The following is a 19172-nucleotide window of genomic DNA, read 5'->3' as shown; positions in this document are numbered from 1 at the left end:
TTCATGGCTGGGATCACAGGGCTGTTGTATGTATTCCGGGCTGTATGGCCATGTTCCAGAAGCATTCTCTCCTGACGTTTCACCCACATCTATGGCAGGCATCCTCAGAGGTTGTGAGGCATGGAGAAACTTGACAAGGAAGGTTAATATGTATCTGTGGAGAGTCCAGGATGTGAGAAGAGTTCTTTGTCAGTTGGAAGTCAGCATGAATGTTACAAATGAAGCTGTTGTTGTTATTGATGATGATTATTCTAAAGTTATTGTTGCTTTTCCACTTATAGTTAGTTTACTGTTTTTCTTTGAAATACAGTAAATATTCAAAACATTTAACCCACTGATGCCTCAATTAATGTAATTTTATTGGTATCTAATATTATTTTTGAAATTTACCAGTAGCTTCTGCATTTCCCACCCTCAGCTTATACTCGAGTCAATAAGTTTTCCCAGTTTTTTTGTGGTAAAATTAGGTGCCTCGGCTTATATTCGGGTCGGCTTATACTCGAGTATATACAGTATATACCAACTGCTCCTCTAAGGTACAACCAAGGATGCTGTCCCACCAACTATGAAAAAAAGATTTAATTTCTAGTCTATTTTGTGGCTACAAATGGAAGTGCGGAAAGTGGGGTTACAATCTTGTCTATTGCCTCAGACAGCACCCCCTGGCATCCAGGACCCCACCGAAGCCCATAATGATTTAATGAATGCATTCAGGATATAGTCTTCCCTCTCAAGTAACTCCAGTGTGTCTCAGCACAACAGTAATGACTGCCTGTTCCAGGGCTGGCCTGAGGCATTTTGCTGTCTGAGACAGAGCAACAAATGGCACCTCTATACCTACACATACATGCACGTGTGCAAGAAGCATAGCCAGACACGTTACCTTGGCACCTGAGGCAGAAAATCTTGCAAATATCTCAGTACCTTCCTGGCAGTAAAATTACAATCACAACACTTTGCTTACACAATACCCCAAATCTGCTCCCTGAGGCAATTGCCTCACTTTGCTTAATAGTGAGGTCCTTAGCTTTATCACACACACATTAAAACAAATCTCATATTGGTCAAACTGTGTTTATTTTCAGAGTCAAGGCTGCAAGAATAGCAATTGACCTAATGTCTCCCAGTGAATTCACAGTAAAACTTGTAACAAGGGACAAAATTCAACAATGCAATTTTCCTTGCTATCATGTTTGGACAATTTCTTTTTCATACATCTTTTTTCTTCTCTTGGATATCTTTTTTTCATCTTGTCAGAGCCTTTTTCTTGTTATTCCTTTGGTTATCATTCTAACCTCCTTGCATGTGTGATTTCTGTGGGAAGGAAGCTTATTGTTATTGTTAAATCAGAAGCTGGAAATAGCCCTAAGGGGCAAACAGTCAGAGCTTGGGAAAGTTGCCTGGAAACTAAATAAAGCTTCCAGAATCCATTAGAATGCTAGTTGGGGGATTCTGGGAGTTGTAATCCAAAAACTATAACTATAACTGGAATCTCAATGCAAAGATACAAAACGGGTGATGTCTGGCTCAACAAAAGTCCATATGAGAAAGATCTTGGAATCTCTGTGGACAACAAGTTGAACATGAGCCAACAGTATGATGCAGCAGCTAAAAAAGCCAATGGGATTTTGGGCTGCATCAAAAGGAGTATAGTGTCTAGATTGAGGGAAATCTTGATGCCTCTCTATTCTGCTTTGATTAGATTTCACCTGGAATACTATGTCCAGTTCTGGGCACTACAGTTCAAAAGAGATATTGACTCCCACAGCACTGAACCACTGGCCACTGCTGTTTCTCCATCCTAATCTAAAGCAATCCTAAAAGGGATATAGGCTGTGAGTTGAAGAGGTGAGAAGCCGTAGTTGGGCATGGGAGATATTTAGCACATATAAGCTAACAAATGGTTTTAATTCCTGGATATGTGTATTAATAATGAAATGTTTTTATGCATTCCTATTTATATGTATTTTGTTTTAATTGCTGTATGGTTTTAAGTTATTGTATCCTTCCTGCTATGTAGGAAACTGCTCTGTGTCCTCTGAGGAGATAGGGCGATATATATATATATAAAGTTTTATTGGGTTGTTGTATGTTTTCCGGGCTGTATGGACATGTTCCAGAAGTATTCTCTCCTGATGTTTTGCCCACATCTATGGCAGGCATTCTCAGAGGTTGTGAGGTATGGAGAAACTAAGCAAGGAAGGTTAATATATATCTGTGGAAAGTCCAGGGTGTGAGAAGAACTCTTTGTCAGTTGTAAAGCTGGTGTGAATGTTGCAGTTAATCACCTTAATTAGCATTGGAAAGGTTCATCTCCTGGCTATTCCTGCTTGGGGACATCCTTTGTTCAGAGTCATTAGCTGCCCTTGGAACTCTTCTGTTTTCAGAGTGTTGCTTTCTATTTACTCTTCTGATTTTTGAGTTTTAAAATACTGGTAGCCAGATTTTGTTCATTTTCATGGTTTCCTCTTTTCTGTTGAAGTTGTCCACATGCTTGTGGATTTCAATGGCTTCTCTGTGTAGTCTGACATGATAGTTGTTGGAGTGGTCGAGCATTTCTGTGTTCTCAAATAATATACTGTGTCCAAGTTGGTTCATCAGGTGCTCTGCTATGGCTGATTTCTCTGGTTGAGTGAGTCTGCAGTGCCTTTCATGTTCTTTGACTCGTGTCTGGGCGCTGCGTTTGGTGGTTCCTATGTATACTTGTCCACAGCTGCATGGTATACAGTAGACTCCTGCAGAGGAGAGAGGATCCCTCTTGTCTTTTGCTGACCGTAGCATTTGTTGGATTTTCTTTGTGGGTATGTAGATGGTTTGTAGGTTGTGTTTCTTCATCAGTTTGCCTATGCTGTCAGTGGTTCCCTTGATGTATGGTAAGAACACCTTTTATTTTATAAGTTTTATTATTATTATTATTATTATTATTATTATTATTATTATTATTAATGATATTTCTTACTGTTGTGAGTATTTCTTACATTTGTTTCTCACATTTGCTCCACTGAGATCAAGGCACCATGCATGGTTTCCCTTTGTTCCCATTTCATCCTCACAACAACTCTATGAGGTAGGCTAGGCTCAGACTATGTGACCAGCCCAAGTTCACACAGTGAATTTCATGACACAGTAGGGGCGAGAATCTCACTCTAAGAACAATTCCAGAACAATATTGTAATTTTTGATATCACAGTTTTCATTGTTCATTCAATTGTCATTCTTCCCTTGTAAAGACAGTGGGCTCTTGGTACCCACTACAATGTGGTTCCAGGCTGCCCATGTATACCAAAATCTATAGATGCTCAAGTCTCATTTTATACAATGGAATAGTAAAATGGTGTTCCTTACATAAATTAGCAAACTCAAAGTTTGCTTTGTGGATTTAAAAAAATATATGTTCAAGTCACAGATGGTTGATTCCATGGATATGGAAGGCCAACAGTGTAAACACAGATATTCACATTATCAGAACAAATGTAGGTTAGGGAATATATCAAGAAAAAAATGCTCAGAGTATTCTTAGGAGTGATTAGTTTTATCTTAGAGCTCTACTGACAGACTAAACAGACTGCTCTCTGCTCTCTAGGAAAGTAAGGCGAAGGTTATTGACTCTAGTTCTCCTTTTTGAAGAGGATTGAAAACTTTTCATTACAGCCCAAATGAGTCACTTCTAGCTGTAAAGATTTCATTGCCTTTCATGAGGGCATCGTTTTATGCTACATACAGCTTCATTTTATTTCTATTTTAATATGAAAATTGTTGAAGAAACCAATTTGGTTATCTTCTTTGCATGTTTTCAATTTTTAAAAAATATATTGCGAGCATGCAATCTTTATAGTAGTGATTATCATAATAATGAATACGTTTTCCATTTGTTCAGTCTGACACGGTCAGACATCAGTCTAATAGTCCATTTACCAATATGTTTCTTTTCAAAATCTTTAATTATGTGACATGAAAACAATTTTGGTCATGAACCGGGTCCAGGAGGAAGTGAACCCCACCCAGTAGTGTTGGATGGCAATTCCCATCAGCTCTACGAATGCTGGGAATTGCATTCAGCAACATCCAGAGACACATTTTGCCATTCCTGGGCTAGATCATTCTAGGCAAATTCCTAAATTGCCCTAAAATGTAAGAGGGAAAATGTCTTCTGTGAAAAGTCTTTAGTAAAACGAATCATAGTAAGTTTAAATATCAAACAAGATCTGAGTCAAAATGTCTTCTTTGATTATATCTGGAAGAAAGAATTCCACGATCTTCTGAAATTCTTCCACGGGCTTAATATTGTTACAGTCAGTCCAGCCAAGAAAGATGTAATTGTAAACCAGCTGGCTTTGTGTTCACTGAATGTGAAATTTCCATTGTCAGATCGGCAAAAGGAATTCTTTCTTTTCATTCACTTGCACTTCGGTGCAGTTGTCACATTTAAAATGGTTCTCCAGAGAGGTCATTTGCTACAGAGCCAAGCCTGAATTTCGGGGGTATATTCTGCTAGCGTCCATAGTCAATATCCAAGTCTAGTAATGAATCACATTTTTTAAAAAAAGTTGTACAAAACTGCTTCTACTTAATCCTATTGGATAAATATACTATAGATTTTGTGTCATCCCACGCTAAGTCAGTAGGATTGAAGTGTTTCCATTCAGGCAAGTTTGCTGCTCCAGCATTTCCTCCAAGTTGTTTGAATCAAACATTCGGAATGTAGTGGACAGGAAATATGTCAGAACTGAATGGGCCATTAGATAATGCCGATCCCTTCAAAAATGGTCCAGGGAGGAAATGACTGAAGATCAAGAATAAAAGATCTTAGTTCACAGGCATTCAGCAGGGATGGCTTCTTCCATAGGAATGGAAGCACACGCCTTTTCATCGGTATCACAATTGTTGGGTGGAAGGCTGATATTGTTAGGCTCACAAGGGCAACAGGCAACTCCTCCTTTCCGGCTGTTTGACTGATACTGCAGAGAGGCATGAAAGTCTAATGACAGCACCGCAAGACGGTACAGTTGTAACATCACGCTTAAGATATTCTTAGCTGTGAAAAACACCAGCATCTGAGTAATGACATTAAAGTAACCCATCAGGATCAAGCGCACGACGAGGAAAGGGCCATCTTGGATGAATAAACTGATGCCAATGTTCCACAGATCTGCGCTGTGTCTGCAGAGCAGCAAACGAAAGACTTTCTTGGAGGAGACGGAGGGGCCACACTCTACATGTTGCACTGCAAATAAAGAAAGATATTTTGGTTTACATGTGTTTTTGTTTTTCTGTCATGCCATCAGCCATATGAAACAGGTCCTATTGACCTCATAAGACGCGGTCTAAATCAGTGGCATTCACTGGTTGAACTTCCCTTTTGCGACGGACCCCATCGGCTTCCATCTCATGATATCAGACTAAAAAGGTAAAGGTTTCCCCTGACGTTAAGTCCAGTCATGTCTGACTCTGGGGGTTGGTGCTCATCTCCATTTCTAAGCCGAAGAGCCGGCGTTTTCCATAGACACCTCCAAGGTCATGTGGCCGGCATGACTGCATGGAGCGCCATTACCTTCCCGCCGGAGCAGTACCTATTGATTTACTCACATTGGCATGTTTTTGAACTGCTAGGTTGGCAGGAGCTGGAGCTAACAGCGGCCGCTCATGCCACTCCCGGGGTTTGAACCTGGGACCTTTCGGTCTGCAAGTTCAGCAGCTCAGCGCTTTAACGCACTTCGCCACTGGGGCTCCTTGATATCAAACTACTACATTGTAAAAGGGAAGTTCAACCACCATATGCCACCATGGTGGCAACAAGAGAGGACTCCCATGTTACATTGAAATCAACGGGGGGAAGCCAGATGGCATATGCTTCTCCCTGTGGGATGGGGCAACTGGTGAGTCGAATGATGTAGGACGTGGGCCGAAAGTTTCCTGATGAACCCATGACGGGCACTGCCACTGCCATGATGCGTGGTGATTCCAGTGACCCGTATGATGAGGTCCCTAAACTGAAGGACAGAACCAGTTGTATGGTGATAGGATGATTTATTTGTTACTTGATCAGGTTCCATCCATATTTGTGTCTTAAAAGTGTAAACGTGATTAAAAAAGGTTTCCTCTGACGTCAAGTCCAGTCATGTCTGACTCTGGGGGTTGGTGCTCATCTCCATTTCTAAGCTGAAGAGCCGGCGTTGTCCGTAGACACCTCCAAGGTCATGTGGCTGGCATGACTGCATGGAGCGCCGTTACCTTCCCGCCAGAGCAGTATCTATTGATCTACTCACATTTGCATGTTTTCGAACTGCTAGGTTGACAGGAGCTGGGGCTAACAGCGGGCACTCATTCCGCTCCCGGGATTTGAACCTGCGACCTTTTTGTCCGTAAGTTCAGCAGCTCAGTGCTTTAACACACTTCGCCACCGGGGCTCCCCGTAAACGTGATTAGTCCTGCACAATATGTCTACTAAACAATCAGGACCTGTTAGCAATGGCAAATCTCTATTTTTACATGAGTTTTCATTCCTCGATTGCTTTATTCCTAGGACTGTGAAATAAGCTTGGGAACCTGTTCATTGCCATTTCTCTCACTTGTCCTTGCCACTGGGCTCCAAACTAAAATGTACAGTGCCAGACAAGAAATTCTTCTGGCTAAGACAAAGTATAAGAAAGAATTCCCTCCCCAGTCCATAAGCAGAAGCTGACTGAACTGGCAAGTGAATCCCCTTCAATTGAGGCAGGAGGCTAGTTTAGGGACATACATAATCATGTCTCCTGACAGATATAAATGACTGGAAAATTTATGAGCAACAGCTGGACATCTGCTGCCAGAGGCAGTTGCTTCACTCTACCTAGGAGCAGTATCGGCCTTGTAGCAGATTATTATTGTTGTCTCTCTATTTCAGGTTGTTTTCTTTTTATGTTAGGGAGCAAGCAATGAATTAAAAGTGTGGTGATCTAAGAATGCCTTCATTAAAAGAAAAGACTGGGCATCTCAAACATCTCAAAATGAACAATTCGGAAATGAAGTTCTCCAAGTCAACAACAGCCAATGGGTTGTTGGATAGGATCCTACTCAGGGTTTAGTGAGTTTTAGGGCCCTTCCAGGCAGGGCTTAAAAGCGAGACCTCCGGAAAAAGCAAATTAATGTGTAGTAAACCAAGTTTCCCTAGTTTAGTAAAGGTAAAGGTTTTCCCCTGACGTTAAGTCCAGTCGTGACCGACTCTGGGGTTGGTGCTCATCTCCATTTCTAACCCAAAGCGCCGGCGTTATCCGTAGACACCTCCAAGGTCATGTAGCCGGTATGACTGCATGGAGTGCCGTTACCTTCCCGCCGGAGCGGTACCTATTGATCTACTCACATTTGCATGTTTTCGAACTGCTAGGTTGGCAGGAGTTGGGGCTAACAGCGGGCGCTCATTCCGCCTTCGGGATTTGAACCTGGGACCTTTTGGTCCGCAAGTTCAGCAGCTCAGCGCTTTAATGCACTTTGCCACCAGCGGCCCCTTGACATATAATAATGGAAAATATTCAAAAACTCCCAGAAATTGTCTAGAGTTTTGACAACCGTGAGCCCTGATTCCACTTATAAACACAGTGGTCTCAGGCCTTGAGTCTGTTTGTCCTGATGGTTTATTTTGTGGCATTCAAAATTCCATACATCTCTGCTGCTGACAAGTGAAGAAAAATAGTCTTATAGCTGAAATTGTTAAATAAGGTATTTGACTCTCATTTGGCATCACTTGAGCTTTTAAAAGCACTTTAAAATGAGTAGGGAAAACCTTCACATTCTATGGTAAAGTTAGTCTGTTTCAACTGAACTGAGAGATATTAGCAGAACGATGAACAGGCATTATCGTGTCTTGGCTATCTACAAGCAAATGCTAGTTCTCATTATTGTTGCATTGTTACAAAAGAATCCTCCCTAGACAAGTATTTTATTTCAAGGAAACTAACTTTAGGGTAAGCACAGGATATTGTTTCAATGTCTCAGTATTAACAGGCCAGCTGCTTGACAGATCCGTATCATCTTACATAAACCTTTGAAGGTTTATAGCTGATGTCAGAGCTTGTATCTTTTTGTATTTTTTTTGTATTCGGATCCCATTCCCACTCAATTTAAAAGTGTAGCTTGAATATTTGTACTGCATCAATGCATTTGAAGAAAAATTCTCAAATGCTCATACTAAAATGGATCAGTTAATCATAGTCCTCTCCCTGCATTCATTTTTCATTTTTTGGTAAAATAATATACATTACTAACCTGCAAGATCCAGGGGAAACTGCAGCATGCTCCAAGTCCATACTGCTAGAATTGCATATACAAGAACATGATTGTTCCTGGAACAAGGAAAAAATGAGCAACATTTATTTCGGGAAGCCATTGTATTAAAGAGATATAAAATCCAGCTGGCAGGGTGTGCAACGTCTTAAGTTTCAATCTAATAATGGAAATAAACAATCTCAAGTTTAAATTTATGGAATCTAGGTATGGACATAATCTCAAAAAGATTTCACAAAACCAAAGAATAGGTTTCTATTTTTTAAAAACTTGTGACCATGTTGGGAACTTAAATTAATAAAATCAGGCCCGTGTGTGCAATTGGAATTTTGTAGCTATGGTGTATTATTACATTCCCGAGTGGCAAATTAACAAAATATTTCCCAGATTTTATGCTCAGACAATGGGGGGATAGCCAGCCAATATTGTTAGGTGTGCATTCAAAATCCGGTCCACTTATCCATCTTTTATTTCCCTTATTAACTTTTCTCAAGGTAAAGTGCTGGCCAGGAAATCTAGCTCACATCCCCAGTAAGAAAATAATTCAAAAGCTAAATACGTAGATCAAGGTCTGGACCATATTTTAAAAAATGTATTGGCCAATGCTTGGGGATTTTTTCAATGTAAAGAGTCAGTTAGTGCTCACTGTTTGTCACTTTAATAGTGATGCATGTGCCACCTAAGGTTGACATCAAGTCTAGTCGTGTCTGACTCTGGGGGTTGGTGCTCATCTCAATTTCTAAGCTGAAGAGCTGGCGTTGTCCGTAGACGCCTCCTAGGTCATATGGCCAGCATGACTTCATGGAGTGCCCTTACCTTCCCGCCAGACCTATTGATCTACTCACATTAGCATGTTTTCAAACTGCTAGGTTGGCAGAAGCTGGGGCTAATAGCAGGAGCTCACCCCACTCCCCAGACTCAATCTGCTGACTTTTCAGTCAGCAAGTTTAGCAGTCCAGCAGTTTAACCCACTGTGCCACTGGGAGCTCCACCTAGTTATTATTATTTATAAAAATACATTTTTAAAAAAACATTTCCTAAAATTACCCCAAAAATCCAGTATTAACCCACTAATATTATTTTTTAAATTAAGAAATATACTTTATCTATTTCATTTACTTATTTAAATTAAATCTCATATTTCTCCCAAAATTAGATCCAAGGCTGTTTGCCACACAAATTAAAGCAGAATAATTTACAATAATAACAATTGTAAACAACAATTAAATAAACCTAATCATATTTAAAGTGAAATTGAATTAAAATCATTTCAAGCATAACAGATAAAGGAAAGATAAAAAAATGAAGCAAACCTCAATTACAAAAATTATCTTTATTAAAAAAAGAATAATAACATTAGCCGTCACTGCAATATTTTGCTGAAGGGCATTCTTTATGCCCTCAATATTCCCCAAAGCAATGTTGTACAGGTAATGGTATTATTTGTAACATAATATTCCCAGTCTCCAAACCTTGGCAAGGCATCAATGGGATATTTGCGGGAAGGGATGTCTTATAAAAAAAATTGTTTATTAAAAATGGTTTTATCCAGTATGTTCTCAAACATGTCCTCCTTAACTGCAAGTTTGTGCAATCTAGAGAAGTGTCCCACCAAAATCAGCTTCAGGACATTGACTAATTATCTATCTATCTATCTATCTATCTATCTATCTATCTATCTATCTATCATCTATCTATCTATCTATCTATCTATCTATCTATCTATCTATCTATCTACATAAATAATTGTAATGTTCATTTTACTATGGAGTAAACAACAAAACCACTGAACCAAATTGCATCAAATTTGGCCACAAAAGACATAGTCATCCAAAATATGTCTTTCAAACAAAAAACCTAGAAAAATTAATCCCAAATTAGAGGACAAGAAAGAACTCTTTTTTCCCCTTGCAGCCAGTTAGAAGGGTAGGCTCCGCCCACTTTGTCTCCTAGCAACCCACTCAGCCAGAAATGGCACTCAGGGCCTGTTCACTCAGGCCTCTTGCACACTGACTCTAAAATACAGATTATCTTAATTTGAACTGGATTATATGGCAGTGTAGACTCAAGGCCCTACCACACACCTATATAACCCAGAATGCCAAGGCAGAATAATCCACAGTATCTGATTTGAACTGGATTATCTTGAGTCCACACTGCCATATAATCTAGTTCAGTGTGGATTTTCTACAGTTGTGTAGAAGGGTCCTCATAGCATCCAGATCTAATAGAGAATATAAGATTATAAATATAATATATCATAATTACTGTGGTATAATAATACAGAACAATATAATCTCTAAAATCAGGACAGTAAATAAAGAGCAACACTCTGAAAACAGGGAAATTCCAGAAAGGAAACAACCAGGGCCAGCTAACACCTCCCAACAAAGGATTCCCCCAGGCAGGAAGCAGGCAGGCTTTGAAGCTGCAAGGCCATTAAATGTTAATCAAGGTGGCTAATTGCAGGCTATTCACTGCTATTTCACCTGGTCAACAAATGATTCTCATAAGCCACAGCAACGCACAGCTAATATAATATATAGAGAAACACTGGTGCAGCAATAGATATAGATACAGGCAAAGAGAGAGAGAGAGAGAACACAAGTCCTGTTGGCCTTATCACGTTAGGAAATACTCTGTTTCTGAGACAGTTTGAGAATGATTTCAAATGGGTCCCATCACATGATATTTGCCTCATCCTGTCAATATTCCGTCAGAAACCATCAGCAAAATGTCGCAGAAATTGATTATTTGTGCACGGGATTCTAATCGAGTTTAAAAAAAATACTTTGAATTCTTCTGTGGCTAAAAAACTGTTTTTACATTATCAGAAAATGAGTATGCATCCCATCATTAATTATATGACATGTCATTCGAGGGCATGTCCAGGGGTGGAGATTCATGACCAGGGACTTTTCATGTTGGAAGATGCAGCCAATTCTTTCTTGGAAGTTGAAAGGGAAAGATCTCTGGAATTAAGGAAATCACTAATTCCCACAGTATATTCTGAAAAGTAAGAATTGTGGTAATTGGGTGTGATGGAGTCAATATGAATCCTGTCTGAAAACAGTGTGCATTCGGTCAGTATACTGATTGAAACAGAATATTTCTTAATGTGGTGAGGTCCTATATTGCTATAAATGAGTAATTCTGGACTGAAAATTCTGCCAAGAAGCATTACTGCTACAACAAGCAGTTTGGAGCCATTCTTATTTTGATTAATTACTCAATTATAGATACCACTTATTGTGTTCTACAATATTCTGATATTCACACTTCTGTTATGTGTGGACACTGTGCTAGTGACCAAATTTCTTAAGTCAGGGAGATGTCACAACAACTAGAGAGAGAAATATGGCAAAAGATGCCCTGTTCATAGGTTCAAATTTGTACACAAGCAGATAGATAGATTGTTCTTGTGACAATTTTGAATTTACTGCTTGCAAAAGACTTTTAAAATTGTGTTATGGATTGCAAGTTGCCACTCTGCCCTAAAAAGTTCCCCTCTTCACTAAAAAAAGAGAGTAGTGATGCTACCAGTTACTTTAGCATTTTGTTCAAAGATAGTCCTTGTGCCCCTATTATTCCCAAAAGCAAAGTGTTCCAGTTAGTCACCTTATTTGGAAATCCCACTGGCACCAAAAGAACAAGCTAGTTAAGATTTACTTCAAAGTACCATTGCTTTTCAATGGGATTTAGGGTGATTGATGTGATTTTATTTCTGTTTATTCAGCTTGATTGCTTTCATTTTCAACAAGCGTCTGTGAGCATTACATTTAAATTCCTGCTTGGACAAATAATGTCGCTTCCCATTTAGCCACTGAAATGTTTCAAAAAGTTCTCTGGAGACTGGCATGGACCAAGATCTAGAATAACTGGAATGCTCTTATATTACCTACCTTACATTCTCTATTTCCAATGTCTCACTAGTGAATTCAAGTAAATCTGCTGCAGTACCCACAAACATAAGAAGCAGTTGCGACAACTGGTCCCGGGTAATTTCTCCGCCAATGGGAAGGAGCCATCTCCCAATGATTAACAGTAGCAGAAAAGTCTGATGGAGACCCAAGGTCCAGACTGGCTCACATACTGCAGAGAGGGTGTTGACAAGATCCAGGGCCTATTTCCAGGAGCAATGAAGAAACCCAGTGTCAATACAGAAACTGATAGAGGAGACAGGTTTTCAGCACTTTAAAAACCAGACTGCCGGGCTCATCTGGACAGTCTATGGAAAACTAACCAAAGGAAACTTGCAGACCATCTACTGCTTAAGACCAGTTCACAAGACTTCTCAGTACAAGAGCAATCCATGTTATACTGACATCTCAAAATGGACATACAGAGGCTAAAGGAGTCTGGAGGTTGTAATATTATTTTTCCAAGCTGTGAATTTTACACAACAGAGGATCATAAAATAAAGATGGCAGTAATTTACCTTTGACTGAGCAAAATACAGATAATAAACATTAATCACATGGCAATTATAATATTGAAACTATAAGTGTGTGTATGTGTGTATTATATATCTTCAAGCCACCTCTTGACATGACAACATGGTGGACTTCACAGAGTTTTTTAAAGCAAGGTGGCTTTGCCAATTCTTTCCTCTGAATGTGGCCTACGGAACCTGGTATATGTTGGCAGGTTTCCATCCAAGCACAGGCAGTTCCCGAGTTACAAACATTGTTTGTGACTCATAGTTAAGAATGGAGATGTGTTGTGACTCAGTTGGAACTTTAGAGTGACTCTGATGGGGATTAAGGGATTCAGGTTCAAAATGACTCTGATGGGGATTATGGGATTCAGGTTCAAAATCAGGTTCAGAATGTCCCTGTTGTAGAAGATGCGGAACAGAGAGTTTTACCCACAGAAGGGAATGATGTTGATACTGAAACTAAAGGTAAAGGTTTTCCCCTGACGTTAAGTCCAGTCATGTCTGACTCTGGGGTTGGTGCTCATTTCAATTTCTAAGCCGAAGAGCCGGCGTTGTCCGTAAACACCTCTAAGGTCATGTGGCCAGCATGACTGCATGGAGCGCCGTTACCTTCCCACCGGAGCGGTACCTATTGATCTACTCACATTTGCATGTTTTCGAACTGCTAGGTTGGCAGGAGCTGGGGCTAACAGCGGGCGCTCATTCCACTCCCAGGATTTGAACCTGGCACCTTTCGGTCCGCAAGTTCAGCAGCTCAGTGCTTTAACACACTTCGTCACCGGGGAACCTAGCCAGGTGCAAATTGACTCAGACAAGGAGGACAGTTCTCAGTCTGATAGGAGGCAGGCTGATGCTAACAAGCAGGCTGACCTTGATGAAACGGAATCTTTAGATCGAGCTGGCCGTTTGGAATTCAGGGTTCGAAGGAGTGTGAGAATAGCAAATAAGAAGGAGGACAGAGGCCAAAGAAATGCTTTCATGCTTTCCAAAGTGTATTAAAGCAGTGTGTTGGAGACAAACCATTGTCAAAGCAACGTTTGTTCAACCAAGAAGCAAGCTCTCGTTTCCTGGATTACCTGGCAGCCTTTGTGTTCATATTTTTGGGACTTTGCCATGCTCTAATGGGACTTTGTTTATTCCTGGTGATTTCTTGGATTATTCCTTAAGGCTTTGTTTTGTAACGATCTTTTGGAACTTTACTTTTGCTTTTAAAGAACTTTTTATCTTCTATTTGTTGTGGTAATCTCTGAGTGGTTAGACTCAATTTAACCCTCTCTGGGGGAGATTCCACCAAAATCAGAACAGTAGCAAAAGCAAAGCTTTCAAAAGCAACAGTTACTTACACTGGCGAGCAAGAAAAGCCTTTAGGATTGCAATGGACTGCAGAGTCTCAATAAAAGTTCAAAAAGTATTTATTCAGGCAAAAATAACACCATTGTAGATAGAAAGGCTTGGGTGCTGTCTAGACTACTATAGACTGGTTTCTAAGGAAAAATAAGAAAGGAAAAATAACAAACATCTACATAGTTACATCTTGCCAGGAGAGATGGCAGGATGCTTCTTGTTAGTTTGAAGAACAAAGGGAGAAGAAGGAACCAAAATGGTTCGACCTCATGGTCCAGTTTATTGGGGCCATAAAAGACATTCTGACCAATGGGAAGTTAGTGTCCCTAAAGATTCACATTTCTACTAACTTCAAAGTAAGGGATGTGACGTAAACAGGATAGAGTGAAACACAGTAAAGCCTGTCTAGGCATGCTTTGGAAACAGGGAAAGGATTCCCTCAATCTAACTCTATCATCTATCTAACTACATTTAGACTTGAGTAGTCCAGGATGATTTCCCAACACTATTTTCTAATAAACTACAAAAGACTTCGAACTGTGTGCAGTCTGGTGTGTATAGCAAGGTGAAGCTAACCTGAGGTGCGACAGGATGAGACAACAGGAAGTGAGAGAAATCTATGCCTAGAAAGGGAAATTAACTCCTGAAAGAGTTATCACGAGGGAAAGATTTCTCCGCTGAAGCTTTGTCAACGATCCTTGTATCCACAACAAGTCATTTTTCCCCCAAAATTCAGTGATTACAGGTCCAAAAAGTGAATAACCTCATCATATGGGCCACCCGAATCACCACACATTGTGGTGAATCTGGCGGTGCCTGGCGAGGGGCATGGGGAACCTGTCACCCCACACCCCGCATTGCCCCGCTTCCCCCACCTCATCCCATGGGGGGAAGTGTCCACCGCCTCACTTCCCCCCATTGCTTATTGTAATGTGGGATGCCTCCTGTGTTGCCACTATGGTGACAAACAGTAGTTCCTCTATAGTTTTGCAACGGAGCCCCACTGGAAGTAGGCAGGCTCTGTCACAAAACTATAAAGGAACTGGCAGATGACATTGAAAGTTACCCTGTCTGATGAGGTTGGAAATCTTCTCAACAGGCACAGACAGCAAAACAAATACCACAGGGTGTTAACCCTACTCTATGCTATCCAAAGATTAGATAGATAGATGATAGATAGAGAAATAGATATATGGAGTTACACCTAAAAATGTACCTGTCTTGACTCACATACAAATTCAAATTAAGAACAAACCTACAGACCCTATCTTGTTAGTCACTTGGGGACTGCCTGTACTAAATAAGGTTGACCCTGCTTGGCTTCCAAAATCAAGTAGGGTCTGGAATCCTTAGGATATTTAGATTTTTAGATTTTAGATATTTAGATATTTAGATAACCCAGGGTTTAATATTCTTGCAACTTATTTAAAAATAGATGCCCTCATTCTATCTCGGGAGTATGTTTAAATAAATGTATTTGCCTTTCCAATCCAGTTAATACACATAACACTATAGTCAGTGTACAATTTTGTGTAGAGCTTAAAATTCTCAATGCCTGGTATTCAATTGCTTTTTCTAGTAATTGCCAATAAACACATGTGTCATGGGAAATATGGTTTGGGGGGGGGGGGTCAATCCAAAACCCTATAATTACTTGCAGTTTGGATTAAGCTGCTGAGTTTCTAATTTCTCTATAGTTTTCTGAGGCAACTGCCTTTTTTATTTATTTTTATCCTGGATTCACATGTGGCAGAAAGTGGCAGGTTTTGCTTTCTGCCCACCGAAAGGCATATTATTCAAATTATTTTAAAGTAAAATAAAGGTTTCCCCTGATGTTAAGTCCAATCATGTCTGACTCGGGAGGTTAGTGCTCATCTCCATTTCTAAGCCGAAGAGTCGGCGTTGTCCGTAGACACTTCCAAGGCCATGTGGCCGGCATGACTGCATGGAGCGCCGTTACCTTCCCGCCAGAGCAATGCCTATTGATCTACTCACATTGGCATGTTTTCGAACTGCTAGGTTGGCAGGAGCTGGAGCTAACAGTGGGTGCTCACTCCGCTCCCGGGATTTGAACCTGGGACCTTTCGGTCTGCAAGTTCAGCAGCTCAGTGCCAGGGCTCTCAAATTATTTTAGATAACCTCAAATATTTCAAGGATTCTCTAAAGATTTTTAAGAGTAAAGAAAACCACTTACCTTCTCTAGTAAGGGGTTGTCGCTGGTCTCAGTTCTATTATAATGCTGATCTTCGTTACCATTGTTCTGCACAATTGAGTCAGTTTTGTTAGAGCAAAACTGCAAGAAGAAGATAATTCAGTAAATGTAAACATTATCTGCTTTTCTATTGTTGTTGTTTTGTGCCTTCAAGTCATTTCCAATTTATGATAAACCAAAGAAAGTTATGGTATTTTTTTGGTAAGATTTGTTCCATGGAGATTGCTGACATTGCCTTCCTCTAAGACAGTGATTCCCACCCTTTTTTTGACCAAGGACTACTTTGACCAGGGACCACTCTCTAACTCTAGTACCAAAAGGGTTACTAATCAGCTTTTGGTCAACTTTAGATTCGGTTTGGTTATTTGGGGTGCTGATTTAGAAAATTATATTGGATAGACCACATCAGCTGTAGTTTCTGATACAGAACATATACCATCCAGTAGTTGCCATCTGCTCGCCCACAGAAAATCGGAGCCTCCAGTGGCCTAGGGGATAAAAGCCTCGTGACTTGAAGGTTGGATTGCTGACCTGAAGGCTGCCAGGTTCGAATCCCACCCGGGGAGAGCGCAGATGAGTTCCCTCTTTCAGCTCCAGCTCCATGCGGGGACATGAGAGAAGCCTCCCACAAGGATGGTAAAACATCAAAACATCCAGGCGTCCCCTGGGCAACGTCCTTGCAGACAGCCAATTCTCTCACTCCAGAAGCAACTCCGGTTGCACCTGACACGAAAAACCCCCCCACAGAAAACCATCTATATATATATAAAAGGGTAATGAAATTTCGGCCTAGGATAAAACAACAAAACTACACATCCCAGAAACACTCAACTTGGAAGCACAACCCCTCATCCATGCCTCTACGTTCATACAACAAAAAGAAAAGAAAAATAAAGTCCTAATTAGAGGGAGAGGAATAATTGTTTTTATCCAATTGCTGCCAGTTAGAAGGTTAAGCTCCATCAGGGGAAAACCTTTTTACTGGAACTACCACCAAAACCTCAATACTTTATTTCTCATACCACCATACTTCGCCACAGCAACGCGTGGCCGGGCACAGCTAGTATTTAATAATCTAGAGCTGATGTGGTCTATCCAATGCAATGGTCAGTTCTGTGGAAAGGAGTGGAAATAAATAAATAAATAAATAAATAAATAAATAAATAAATAAAGAGGAAGGAAGTTTGCAGACTGGATTTTAGTTTTCGTGGCCTATTGTTGGACCACAGTCCAACAGTTAAGAACTACTGCTCTAAGGCCGAGAGAGTCCACATACTTCAATTGGATTCATAAAACTATAGTTAGCAGTGAACCCTGTTATTTTCAATGGGACAAATGACACAAAAATTGAGATGCCTTAAATGAATGAGTGAACACATGGATAAGTGCAGCCACATATATCTGCTCCACAGATATGGGTGGGGGGGGGGGGGGGTCATACCATACTGTCAACATACTTAATTTGGTTAAGTAAGAGCTGTAGTTTCCACCATCCAATCATGTGTATCTAACAGTTGTGCATCTATTTGAATACCTGATGGGATATCAATTGGGATGCATGTGGATATTTGTATACCATTTGTATACCATCATGTACCAAATAGATCAGTGGGGATGGGATGGCTTTGTCTTTGAATTTAGCAGCCACCTGAAAATTATCTGTCAGGTCAATAGTACCACTAAAGTATGTGTAGCATTCTATCTCACAACATGAGATGGAAGCATCTGTTAGAAAACTGGTTCTCAGCCTGTGGATCCCCAGGTGTTTTGGCCTACAACTCCCAGAAATCCCAGCCAGTTTACCAGCTGTTATGATTTCTGGAAGTTGAAGGCCAAAACATCTGGGGACCCACAGGTTGAGAATCACTGTGTGGCTGTGGCGCAGGCTGGTAAGCAGCTGCTGCAATAAATCACTCTGACCATGAGGTCATGAGTTCGAGGCCAGCCCATGGCAGGGTGAGCACTCGTCAATTAAAAATAAAATATAGCCCCTGCTCGTTGCTGACCTAGCAACCCGAAAGATAGTTGCATCTATCTATCAAGTAGGAAATAAGGTACCACTTATAAAGTGGGGAGGCAAATTTAACTAATTTATGATGTTGGAATGAGGAAGTGCCGTCAGAGTGGATGATGAAGCAGCTGCTCCCCCCTGTGGCCAGAATCAAACCTCCCCTCAGGAGAAGGTTAAATTGCCTCTGCGTCTGTCTGTCTGTCTGTCTGTGTCTCGGTTCAATGTGTTTATGGGCATTGAATGTTTGCCCTATATGTATATAATGTGATCCGCCCTGAGTCCCCTTCGGGGTGAGAAGGGCGGAATATAAATACTGTAAATAAATAAATAAATAAATCTCTCATCTCTCCTGTGCGCGCTCTCTCTCTCTCTCTGTGTGTGTGTGTGTGTTTGTGTTTCTCTCACACACACACATATGTCAGGGAGGGAAGGGAGGTGAAAGGCAGACACACAGATAAGGGAAAATTCACTCACAATCACAATGAGGAAAGACAATAAACAAGGGACACACTGTACTTGGACTGTGTGGACATTAAAAAGTGTATGGCTAAAACACGACGTTGATTCTCATTGACTTGTTTATGAATTTGCTTAGAGGCGGACATAAAAATCTAAAGTGGAAAACTGGATGTGGTTCATGACAATCTCTCATTTCACCCCATTAAAAGCAACATCTCCAGATTTCTGACAGTATTATAAGCAACAAAAGGATTGAGTTCCATCTATGTTTTTTTAATTCAAAAATCGATGATCCACAAGGCATATCATTTTTTCTCTCATCCTTTTAATGTTTGCATGCAATGCACTTTAAGAAGTGACTAATGTCAAAAGTGAAGACATCTGGGCAGCAGCATTCATTTACCTGAGAAAAAGCCCCACTGCATTAAGCTGGGGTTATTTTTGAGCAG

The 19172-nt window shown here is 40.5% G+C and overlaps 1 protein-coding gene across 1 annotated transcript in view; it reads right to left on the bottom strand.

Moving 5' to 3' along the window:
- Positions 1-1060: 1060 nt before the first annotated feature.
- The window catches only part of tmem26 (transmembrane protein 26), a 45274-nt gene continuing 27162 nt past the window's right edge, over positions 1061-19172 (bottom strand). Inside the window, exons 3-6 of the mRNA XM_003223454.4 lie at positions 16236-16334; positions 12162-12382; positions 8242-8318; positions 1061-5224 (exon numbers count right to left, since the gene is read on the bottom strand). Coding sequence (XP_003223502.1) covers positions 4812-5224; positions 8242-8318; positions 12162-12382; positions 16236-16334 — 810 coding nt within the window. The 3' untranslated portion in view covers positions 1061-4811. The remainder of the gene's footprint in view (positions 5225-8241; positions 8319-12161; positions 12383-16235; positions 16335-19172) is intronic.

Source organism: Anolis carolinensis, chromosome 3 (assembly GCF_035594765.1).
Source record: "Anolis carolinensis isolate JA03-04 chromosome 3, rAnoCar3.1.pri, whole genome shotgun sequence".
In the NCBI taxonomy this organism is placed as follows: domain Eukaryota; kingdom Metazoa; phylum Chordata; class Lepidosauria; order Squamata; family Dactyloidae; genus Anolis; species Anolis carolinensis.
This window is presented reverse-complemented; position numbering and strand designations above follow the sequence as displayed.